General features: G+C 39.3%; 1 protein-coding gene across 4 annotated transcripts in view; it reads left to right on the plus strand.

The window, feature by feature from the left end:
• LOC125467113 (protein phosphatase 1 regulatory subunit 1A-like) overlaps positions 1 to 12,497 on the plus strand; it is a 76,676-nt gene that overhangs the window by 37,510 nt on the left and 26,669 nt on the right. For 2 of the 4 annotated variants that reach the window (XM_059639258.1, XM_048562533.2), the window contains exons 2-3: positions 2,473 to 2,566; positions 11,190 to 11,221. In XM_059639258.1, the coding sequence (XP_059495241.1) occupies positions 2,473 to 2,566; positions 11,190 to 11,221 (126 nt within the window). The remainder of the gene's footprint in view (positions 1 to 2,472; positions 2,567 to 11,189; positions 11,222 to 12,497) is intronic. The other 2 variants (XM_059639259.1, XM_048562534.2) reach the window with 1 other exon arrangement.

Genomic DNA, 12,497 nt, shown 5'->3' on the forward strand with positions numbered 1-12,497 from the left:
TTATATGGCATTCCAGTTTTTAAGGGTTCAGATTAAGTTCTTCTTGTAAAAGCAGAACACCCACTCTAGACTTTACTCATTAAAGAAATTGTTGCCAGAAGTATATATATGTTATAAAAGTTCAGCTGCTCTTTAATCAAACATAAATGTATTGTAAAAACCGAAAGAACTATGTGTGCTGTAAATCAGGAACAAAAACAAAGTTGCTGGAAAAGCTCAGCAAGTCTGGCAGCATCTGTGAAGGAAAAAACTGAGTTAACGTTTCGGGTCCAGTGACACTTCCTCAGAGGAAACGGTACCTTTGTTTTTTCCTTCACAGATACTGCCAGACCTGCTGGGTTTTTCCAGCAACTTTGTTTTTGTTCATAAAATGTATTGTAACATGTTTCATTCTCCTTTCTCACCTGCTTCCCTCAGGTTAAGTGAGGGATCATAGAACATAGAAAAGTACAGTGCAGAAGCAGGCCCTTTGGCCTACAATGTTGTGGTGAACATAACTCCAAATTAAAGGAATCCCTTCTGCCCATCGTTAGTCCATATCCCTCCATTCCTTGCATATTCATGTGGTTATCTAAAAGAACTTAAACACCCTTATCTTATCTGCTTGCATCATCACCCCTGGCAATGCACTCCTACCGCTCTCCAAGTAAAAAAATTGCCCCTACATCTCCTTTGAACTTTCCCCCTCTCCCCCCTAGGACTAGACATTTCAACTCTGGGAAAAAGCTTCTGGCCTTCAGCCCTATCTACGCATCACATAAGTTCTGTCAAATTTACCATCAGCCCCTACCAATCCGGAGAAAACAAAGTGCATTTTTGTATCATGTCTTTATAGCTCATAACCTCTAATCCAGGCAGCATCCCGGTAAACTTCTTCTGCACCCTCTCCAAAGCGTCCATATCCTTCCTGTAATGTGACTAAGTGTAGTCTAACCAAAGTCTTTTAAAACTGTAAAATAACATTCTGACCCTTGTACTCAATTCCCCGACCAATAACGGCCATGCATGCATATGCCTTGTTTACCACCCTATCTACTTGTGTGGCCACTTTCAAGGGAGCTATGGACTTGAACCCCAATATCCCTTTATGCATCAATGCTGTTCAGCATTGATCACTCGCTTGTGTGATAATGGATTTATTGACCTGCCATTAACTGTATACATTTCCTTACATCTATGACTCTATGACTCTACTTATTCTCCCAAAGAGCAGCAACACACATTAATCTGGATTAAATTCCATCTGCCATTTCTCCGACCATATCTGCAACTAATCTATGTCCCACTGCATCCTCTGACAACCTCCTACACTATCCACAACTCCACCAATCTTTGAGATAATGGGAACTGCAGATGCTGGAGATTCCAAGATAATAAAATGTGAGGCTGGATGAACACAGCAGGCCAAGCAGCATCTCAGGAGCTCTGATGAAGGGTCTAGGCCCGAAACGTCAGCTTTTGTGCTCCTGAGATGCTGCTTGGCCTGCTGTGTTCATCCAGCCTCACATTTTATTATCCACCAATCTTTGAGTTGTCTGCAAACTTACCAACCCACCTGTCTCTATTTTCATCCAGGTCATTTATGTATATCACAACAGTAGAAGTTCTGGTATAGATCCCTTTGGAATATTAGACAATAGACAATAGACAATAGGTGCAGGAGTCGGCCATTTGGCCCTTCGAGCCAGCACCACCTTTCATTATGATCATGGCTGATCATCCACAATCAGTATCCTGTTCCTGCCTTATCCCCATAACCCTTGATTCCACTATCTTTAAAAGCTCTATCCATCTCTTTCTTGAAAATATCCAGAGAGTTGGCCTCCACTGCCTTCTGGGGCAGAGCATTCCATATATCCACCACTCTCTGGATGAAGAAGTTTTCCTCAACTCTACTCTAAATGGCCTACCCCTTATTTTTAAACTGTGTCCTATTACTAGTCACGGACCTCCAGCCAAAAGAACCCCCACCATACACTTTGTCTTCTATGGGCAAGCCAATTCTGAATCCAAGCGGCCAAGTCACTGTGGATCCCATGTATCTTAATCTTCTGAATTAGCCTACCTGAAGGGGCCTTGTCGAAATCTATAAACTGGATATCCAAAATATAGGATGCATGGGAAACTCAACGGTAGAACAAACATTAGACTCAGAATTCAGGAAAGACTGGAAATGCCAGAAGTAAAATTGGCAGATATCTCTGCTCTGCTAATCAAAAGAGCCAAATCACTCGCTTGTGTGAGAATGGATTTATTGACCAAGGACTTAATTGGAGGTTTGCTTATGTTAGTAGAGCATGGAGCTCAGGATTTATGTGATTTGTTATAAAGTGAGTATGTTGTATGCTGTCTATTAGCACTTCACCCACTATCAATGAGCAGGCAGATTGCCTATTTCTACCTTTTTGCTTATCGGTATTTGAAACATCACAAATGTGAGAAAATCTGATGGTTGTTTTCTTTTTCTTTAAGATACGAAGACGACGGCCAACTCCGGCGATTCTGATGATCCCCCATCAGCAGTTCTCTGGCGTATCAGGTAATCACACTGTACATTTGCTGAATGGTAAGAATCCATACCAATAAGATATGGCCTGACGTTTAACATAAATTTGTCAAATCAACTTGCAGCCCCTTTTACAAATCAATCCTTAAGCCTGGATAATTCTTTAGTTGAAAGAAAATTTGACTTTAGCGATTTTGTCAATTATTCAACATTTATAGAAACTGTTGTGGAGCCATTACTTCTCCTGTATCCATTCTCTTTAAGCCTATCATCACCTCGTCAGCTTATAACTGTTAAAATCCTGATGTTTTCTTCGAAACAGAATAGACTTATCTTTCATAACTGAAGCACTTCATTTCTGGCAAGATCCTGGTCAGGTACTTCCACATTCCTTCACCTTCACAATCTGGGTCAATTATAGTGCCACAGAAATATTCAAAATAAAACCTGTGCTGAGGCCTTTCAAATGACTTCTCTGTTTCTAGTCCAGCGTTTGCTTAAAATAGCTTGGTCAATTTGCAATGCATTTTGTCTCACCTCGCTCCCCTTTATGATGTTCCTCCTCATAATAAATGATGCTGGTATAAGGGCAACATTGTGTTTTTAATGGTAGATACTTCAAAATGGAGCTATCCTTGTATTCACAACATTCATACATCAAAGACTGCAAGATGGCACATTATTTCTCTCTTTCCTGAATGAATTGTATTACTTTAATTGCTATTGGGAGTTTTTTTTTCTAAAGTTGCAATCAATTTCTGGATGATATTTTGCACAAATTTGAGGAAAAATTTCCATCTTGCTCCTACTACATATCATGATGTCTAGCTTTTGATATCATCTATACTGTCATATATCATATCGTGTGACCACACATAGGATAGACTTGCAATCAGACTTCTGCTCCAATGAGATTATGTCAAATCCTGTCATAATGTTCAATTGAAATAAGTAAGAAAGGGTCAGCTGTAATGACAATGGAAGTATTCATTCCGTGTACAAGCAATTCTATTTTGTCATGTCATATAAGGTAAGTCTCTTCCCTCACTTGGTACTAATTACTTGCCTTTACATGAACGTGCAGAAATGCAATTAAATTGTAATTCTCGAGAACTGGCTCAATGAGGCGGAGATTTGTTTGACACAGATAAATAAACATCAGGTAGTCATTGAAACCAATCGAGCAGCAGGCATTGAGTTGTGCAGAGCAAATAACAAAAACATAACTTACAATATTGACTCTGCTTAACCCTTCTTATAAAGCAATGGGAGAACAAGATGTTATTTTCAAGCATTTACTTGTATTGAATAAACAACCTGTTCATTGTGTTAAAATCTGATTCAGCTTGGTAACTGGGATCCAATGTACACAGCAAACAAAGGAGTACAATCCGAGAGTCTGAAGCATGATTTAAAGTGAGCTAATTTGGAAAATTAGCCAAAGATAAAACATCTAACTACATGTAATTTTAACTTTGACCTGAATCAGAAATAACACAAATGTAAAATCACTTAATAGGCTTAAAAGGTCAAAAGCCGCATAGCAACAGGCTTATTTGAAAACACAAGCTTTCAGAGTCTCACTTGTTCCAGAGATGTTAGTGAGAGATGTGGCATCAGACACAGAATTTATAAGCAAAAGGTCAAAGGGTCATAGAACTGATGTGAATGTATTGAAAAAATCTAAGATGGCTGTTACATCTTTAACACATTGGAAAGGAGATACAGGTTTTGATTGATTAATATGCAAACCCCAGAATTTCTTTCAAGTCACTGCCTGAGATTACTAAAAGTTTTATCAGTATACCTCAGGCCACACCATACATTTTATGTGTGAGGCCTTGTTTAGAATCTGTGTTTTAATTTGGAGTCAGACTGATTTTATTTTCAAAGTAGGCTTTTATAAAATGCCACATTGACTGTCTACAAATTGTGTGCTCCTCTTGAACAAAATAGAATGTATCTGCAATACATCAAGTATGTTGGCACATTTGACACTGAACATCTCAGCCATTCCTCTACCTGTTTTGATGGAAAAAAATACGTACGGAAGAAAATGGAGACTCGTAAAAGTTCCATTGTGAGACCCATGAGTAAAAAAGATTCATATATAATCCATGAGGCTAATGCAGAAGTAATTGAAAGTTCAGCAGCCAAATAAATTTAAGAAGCACCAGACATATGAGGAACCGAGCAGAGAGTTTTAAATTGTAGCTGAAGGACAAGTTCTAGGTTCTAATAGTTCAAGGCACGCTCTCCTGCCACAACCACCTGCACTAAACCGGAAAATCAAGCGTGGTATGACCAGAAATTTGTAAGTTCATTCACTGATAAAGAACTGATATTAGCAACAGTTCCTTAAAAAAAACTGTAATTTAAATGAATGTGAGGTGATGCATTTTGGAAGATCTAATTCAAGAGTGAACTGTATGGTAAATAGAAAAGCCCCAGGGAAAGTTGATGCACAGAGAGATCTGGGTGTTCAGGTCCATTGTACCTTGAAGGTGGCAACGCAGGTGGATAGAGCGGTCAAGAAGGCATACAGCATGCTTTCCTTCATCAGTTTGGGTATTGAGTACAAGAGTTGGCAGGTCATGTTGCAGTTGTATAAGACTTTGGTTCGGCCACATTTAGAGTACTGTGTACAGTTCTGGTCACCACATTACCAAAAGGATGTGGATGCTTTGGAGAGGGCACAGATGAGGCTCACCAGGATGTTGCTTGGTACGGAGTGTGCTAGCTATGTAGAAAGGTTGAGTAAATTTAGGATTGTTTTCATTAGAAAGACAGAGATTGAGGGGGGACCTGATTGAGGTCTACAAAATTATGAGGGATATAGACAAGATGGATAGGAAGAAGCTTTCTCCCAGAGTGGGGGACTCAATTACTGAGGGTCTTGAGTTCAAAGTGAGAGGAGGGATGTTTAAGGGAGATATGTATGGAAAGTTCTTTATGCAGAGGGTGGTGGGTGCCTGGAATGCGTTGCCAGCAGAGGTGGTAGACGCAGACATGATAGTGTCTTTTAAGAGGTATCTGGACAGGTACATGGATGGGTAGGGAGCAAAGGGATACAGACCCTTAGAAAATAGATGACAGGTTTAGACCGAGGATCTCGATCGACACAGGCTTGGAGGGCCGAAGGGCCTGTTCCTGTGCTGTAATATTCTTTGTTCTTTGCTTTTTGTTATTAAGGGATTAACTGAAAACAATGGGGATAAATGAAAACAAGAAATGCTGGAAATCATAGTGGGCCAGGCAGCATCAATAGAGAGAGAGAACAGTCTGAAGTTATGAGTCGAGACAACTCTTTGTCAGAAACAAGTGAAAGTCAGAGCTAACATAATCAAAGAATGGAAGTGAAAAAGCGATAGCACTCAGGCTACTGTGCCTGGGTGTCATCCAGTTCTGTGTGCTTTTCTTTTTACTTTTGTTTGTTTTTCTTTGAAGTCTTTCTCTTACGTTTCGGCCTTAGTTGCAGCAACATCAGTGAGTGGATGAAGATGGTAGCACGGGCCCAGTGAATGGTGAGACAAAATAAATGATGAAGGAGGAGGCATCTGGTGGCAGCAGTGGCAATAACTCTGGGATGAGGCTGACGCAGCTCCATCCCAGCCCGAGGTCTCCCAGCAAGTGAGGAGCAGGTCCTAGGCTTAATCCTCTGGTATAGACTTTCAGGCTGAGACAAGGTTCCAAGTTTGTGGCTAGGCCCAGGCACCTGACAGTGGACGAAGCGACAGCAGCAAGTTTTGTCCCAACGCAGGACCCTGCGACACTGATATAGCAAGGTGTAGAGCTGGATGAACACAGCAGAACAAGCAGCATCTTAGGAGCAAGAAAGCTAATGTTTCGGGCCTAGATGAAGGGTCTAGGCCCAAAACATCAGCTTTCCTGCTCCTAAGATGCTGCTTGGCCTGCTGTGTTCATCCAGCTCTACACCTTGTTACCTCGGATTCTCCAGCATCTGCACTCCCTATTATCCCTGTGGCACTGATGGTGGCCGCATTCAGGGGGTTTGGCCCAGCACAAATTCCATGGTGGATATGGTAGAGGCAAGATAGCACCAAGGGGAGGAGACTTCCAGCAGGCATGTGGCAGTAGTTGCAGACTGTAGTCAGTTTTGCAGCAGGGACTCAAGGCATCGGGGTAGAGGAGCTCGGATCCGGGCTCATTGCTGAGTGAGAAGCAGAAGCTATTCCAAAGACCACCTAACTTTATTGAGATAAGACTGCAAGATGAACTTCATTGTTTTATTTTTCTGGCTTTATGTTTTGGTTTTTTATCCGTGTTTCAAGATGACACTAGGCAGTGGTGACACTTAACAATACTGTCTTTGTACATGTATTTTGCAATGAATACACGTAGCAATAAATCATTTTATTTAAAAAGTGCAAGCAATAATGATAAAAAGATGAGGAAACTAGCTTGGGACACTAGAAATAGAGGGAATTCAACACAAAATGTGTAACTTTAACACCAAGTGATTAAGAAATGTAAAAAAGTGGTCTAATATATAAGGACAAGTTCATATCAGACAAGAAAGCTCAGGTCAGCCAAGTTGAATGTGAAGGCAAGGTTCCTTACCAGTGTCCTAGATATCCACATGAGCTCACAGCTACAGGAACTTGGCAATTTATTAAACCAATATCTTATGGCAGTAACCATAAGTCTGTACTCAATCTGGATTTAAGCAGAAGTAAGATGAATTACTGAGCTTATAGTAATAGCACAATCTTTAACAAGATCTAATTCTACATACAGTTTAAGGGAGAGTTCACAATTATTATTTTGAATTTAAACTAAAAAAAAAAGACAGCAAGAAATCTACAGCTAGCAGAAGTGAACTTGCAATTTAGATTAAGTGATAGGCCAATAGAGATGCTGTAAGAAACATTTAAGGGGTTATTCCACAAACTGCAGAATAGATAAAATCCTACAAACATGAAAAAATACTAAGGGACGGACCCACCTCTCATGATAAAGAATAAAAAATCAATGGTAGTAGCAAACGGAAAGAAAGATATATAATTTTGCAATGGTAGGTGGCAGATCAGAAGATTGGACAAAACATCATTTAAAGAAAGGTAAAATAACACTAAAAAATTATTAAGGAGTGAAAATAGTGCACAACTGTAAGTTACAAAGAATGAATTAACAGAAAAGACATGTTTATTCAGATATCATCTTTAAAAAAAAATTAAGAAAATTGTAATTAACTTTATAAAAAATAAGTCTGGCTAATTAGTAATGGAAGAAAAAGAGCAGACAGATTGAACAGATATTTTGTTGGTCTTCTCTGAAGATGGAACTTGCGGTGTAGATAATACGAAGCTGTGGATGTATTGAATTTACACAATCAGAATACGTCTAATAAGGTGTCACATCAAAGGTTATTGTGGAAAATAGGTGTTCATCATGGAGGGTTGACATTCACATAGATAGAAAATTGGCTGTCTCACAGTTAATAGTTTGAGAGTTGGTGCCGGGAAGTCATCTGACTACTTTTGTAAAGGATTTGGATGAATGGGTTTGTGGTTTCCTGGCTGAATTTGCTGATGACACAGCATGAATTGGGATATAACGTAATCATACAAAAATAATATTGGTTGTTAATGAAGAATCATTGCAGAGTTCTAAAGGGTAAATTGTGCTTAACTAACTTGAGTTCTTTTGGAAAAGGTATCTGTTACAGCACAGACAGACAGGAATTCGAACCGGACTTGGAGTCTAGAAAGGGATGTAGATAGCTTAAGGGAGTGAATAAAGATCTGGCAAATGGAGTGCAATATCTGTGCTGCTCACAGATTGACAGGATATTAACACACTGGATGCAGTTCAGAGAAGGTTTGCTAGACTAACAGTTAGAATGAGCAGACTGCCTCATGAGAAAGGACTGGCTAGGCTAGGCCTGCATCCTCTGAAATTTAGAGTCAGAGATGGCTAAATGAAACATATGAGATCCTGAAAGTACTCGACCAGTTGGGTGCTGAAAGTATGTTTCCTTGTGTGGGTGGATCTAAAACTAGAGATCATAGGAAGAATAAGGGATTGTCTAATTAAAACGGAAATCAGTTTCATATCTTAAACAAGAGACTTAACTATTTATTAAATACACTAACTTCTGCGGAGATAAAGTTAAACAACATGATTAAAGCTGAAACATATGTTTTCAGCCCCCATTCACACAAAAGACAGACAAATATCCACAGCTGAGGGATAAAGTAAAAATAATAAGAGTGACCAGATTGATGAAATGACTTTCCTGGTCCATTATTTCACAAGCAGAAACATGGAAGCCTTGGCTTTTTTCTTCTCTCAAACATTGATCGGGGAGATCTTCTCAGTTCACTCAGGCAAACATTGCAATATTTCTCACTTATCTTTCTGATCTTTGGGCTTCCACAAGCCATCAGATTGGTCCATGAGCTTACAACACTTCATGCTGGTTCATCAGCAACCTAGAACCAGAAAATACAGCTTTTCCATTCTAGACAATAGGCTGTATACAGGTGAAACTTCTTCAATGGCATTAACCATGTAAATCCTTTTACGTTTTTTGTATAATTCAATAAGATCAAATTCTTCATTTTTTAGGAAAATAAAGGTTCAGTTTATCTAATTTCCCTCCATAGGACGGTGCACCTCCATTGCATAAATCTGTAGCAATAATAACCTTTCCAACATTGCCAAAAACTGCACAGAACAAACCTAGTGTTGTCCAAGTAAGCCACTACACAGTTAGAGCGTGAACTCATAACTGCTGCACTCAATCTCTTGTGATAAAGAAGAATCACCACGAGTTATCCTAACTGCTAACTGCACCTTCATTGCAGATTACTATGTATTATTGATGCTCAACACTCTTGTATATGTACAACCTCATGTAACTTATTATGAAGTGCTCTGCACGTTGCATTCCCACTAACAGTACGATTAATCTCCTTGCTTTCAACATTATATTATGTATAGTCTATATGAACGTGCAAGTTGAAATTTTGAGGATCATCCACCTATGTGATAAGAAAGATCAAATGGAACCAACTTGTTTAGGGCAGGCCAATTTCTCAGGATCATGGACGATCTTGTGGGAGATTGTCCTCACCTCCATACTGTTTGGCAATGAGAAAAAAACAAATCATGACCTTGATTGCATATTCAAGTCAATGCAAAACCTCTGTCCCGACATGAGCTGAGCGAAATAAAAATCAGATCATTCCTCAATGACTTCAACAAATTCAAACTGACTTAGCTGTCATTGCACTAACTTTGAAAACAGCAAACCTTTTATTTAACATTAAATCCTGCCCAAGCAGTCACATAGTAAATGCATAGAATCTACAGCGGATCACTGAACATCTATCCACCCAATATATAGAAATGAAGATAGATAGAAAATTGAAGCAGGTATAGGCCATTCAGCCCTTAGACCCTGCACAATTCCTTATGATCATGGCTGAACATTCAACCTTATTCCCATATTTTCTCCATATCCTTTGTGCCTTTTAGACTCCTTGAAATTGTACAATATTTTGGTCTTTACTGTTTTCTGTGGTAGTCACAGCTCTCCAGGTGAAGGAATTCTCATCATCTCTGTTTTAAATAGTTTGCCCCTTATCCTTAGACTGTTACCCCGGTTCTAGACTTCTCTTGACTTCGGGAACATCCTTCCTGCATCTACTCTGTCTACTCCTGATAGAATTTTATCACTTTCAATAATAACCCCCTTGATTCTTCTGAACTCCAGCAAATATAATCCTAACTGATTCAACCTCTCCTTTCTTGTGAGTCTTATCAACACAGGAATCAATCTGTTAAGCCTTTACTGCATTTGCTTCATAGCAAAAGCATCCTTCCTCAGACAAGGAAACCGAAAGTGCATATATTTTCATCAAGACATAATTGTAGACAATGTAATTTAAGCAAGACATCCCTGCTCCTATACTCAAATCCTCTTGCTACAAAGGCTAACATTCCAGTTGCCTTCTTGGCTTCTTAATGTACTGCATGCTTATGAGTGAGTAATGTATGAGAACACCCAGCTCTTGTTGAACATTTACCTCTTGTTATTACTGAATGGCTATAAAATAATGCCTCCCCTCTGCAAATTTGGAGATATTACATTTAGTTCCGTTAACAAAATCTTTCATACAGATTGAGAATAACTTGTGTCCTAGCACTGATTCCTGTTATACCCCACTCATCACTGCTTGTCATTTGGGGGGAAAAGCCTACTCTTTCTTTTCTGACTGTCAGACAGTTTTCTAAATCAGTCAATATACTGCACCTATTCCCATTCTACACACTAATCTCTTACGTGTGCCTTTGATCAAAGCCTTCTTGAAGTCCAAATAAGCCAGACCCATCACCTGCCCTTCACCAATTTATGTCCTTGAATAATCCTGATAGATTTATCAAACATGATTCCCTTTTCATGAATCTGTCAGACCCTGTTGTTGTTGGCCAAGTACTCAGCCTCTGTATCTTTACTCCTCCCTATTCTCACATGGTGTGCACAAACACATATGGACAAACAAGGAGGCAAACGAAAGCACTCAGATTCAATCTTACTCATACACTGTTGGCATGTTCAAACCAGCAAGAGGGATAATTAACAAAAATGCATTTATTTAAGCTAACTGTATGAATATATCTACAGTTATTAATTGGATTTCTTCTTCACTGGTAGATGAAAAGAAGACAACAGTCTGCCAGGTACAGGTAAGAGAATTTAACACTGACATTTCTGTAGTAATCACTTTCTATAATTGCTACCCAAAAATATTCACTGTATAGTTAATCTATAAGTTTCAGTCTGCCACTGTGACTAATGCAAAAGTTATTCCTTGTTTTGCCCAGACACTGAGTGCCCGTTTTATCCCCCAATGTATGCCCCACTTAGTTCGCAGTCTGGAATCTGAATGTATCATGTCATGACTCTCAAGGGGGCGTGCTAGAAATCAAGCCCTCTTATTCTCAGAGTTCTTATAAAATGTAAATATTTTAGAAGTTATTTATAACATTCCCGTATGTTCCGGAATTCCAGACCAAGATAGTTGTAACAATTTCTGTGTTTGACAAGAATTACTATTTATTACAAGTCATTAGATTTTGTTTACAGGAAACAGTTACAAGTCACCAGCATACAGAACTACAAATTGCAATTCTAATTCCATTATAAACTCCCTCTTACAAACGCACAAACAAACATAAAGGAGAAAATAGGTCATTGGGGGGAAGAAAGGAAGGAAAGCAGCTCAGTGGTTCATATTCATGGGTCGCTTGTTGCTGAGTTGATCCTTTTAATTCTTGATACTGTTCAGAAACTTGCTTTCCAGTCTACTCCACCGGATTGCAAGAGACACAGGTGCTGATTAATCTAACAAAAAGGCCTCTGACTAATCAGTTAAGAGTCACGATGACTGAAGCAAAGGTGAATTATTTCTCATCACTAATGTCCCTTAGGAAAGGAAACTGCCAATTTGGAACTGTCTACATGTGTCTCCAGACCCATAACAATGTGGTTGACTCTTAACTGCCCACTGGGCAATAAATGCTGTCCAACCAGCGATGCCCTCATCCCATGAATGAATAAAAAAACTGCAACATTTGTTTCGACCGCAGAGAACCAAGACATAAGCTCTTGAGCTGGTGGAGAACAAAATCATTTTCACTCTGACAATATTTTGCTGTCAGCTCCAAGTTTTCATTTAGCTGAGAAACAATCACATGTTGGCAGGCAAAATACCTTTGAATTCATAATTGATCACTAATCCAGAGACGCATCAACTTCATGTTGCTAATCAGGTCATGTCTCACAAACCTCATTGAGTTTTTTGAGAAGGTGACCAAGCATGTGGATGAGGTTCGGGCAGTTGACGTGGGTGTACATGGACTTCAGTAAAGCCTTTGATAAGTTTCCACATGGTAGGCTATTAGAGAAAATGCGGAGGCATCGAATTGAGGGAGATTTAGCAGTTTGGATTAGAAACTGGCT

The sequence above is a fragment of the Stegostoma tigrinum genome, chromosome 33 (genome assembly GCF_030684315.1).
Source record: "Stegostoma tigrinum isolate sSteTig4 chromosome 33, sSteTig4.hap1, whole genome shotgun sequence".
Classification (NCBI taxonomy): Eukaryota; Metazoa; Chordata; class Chondrichthyes; order Orectolobiformes; family Stegostomatidae; genus Stegostoma; species Stegostoma tigrinum.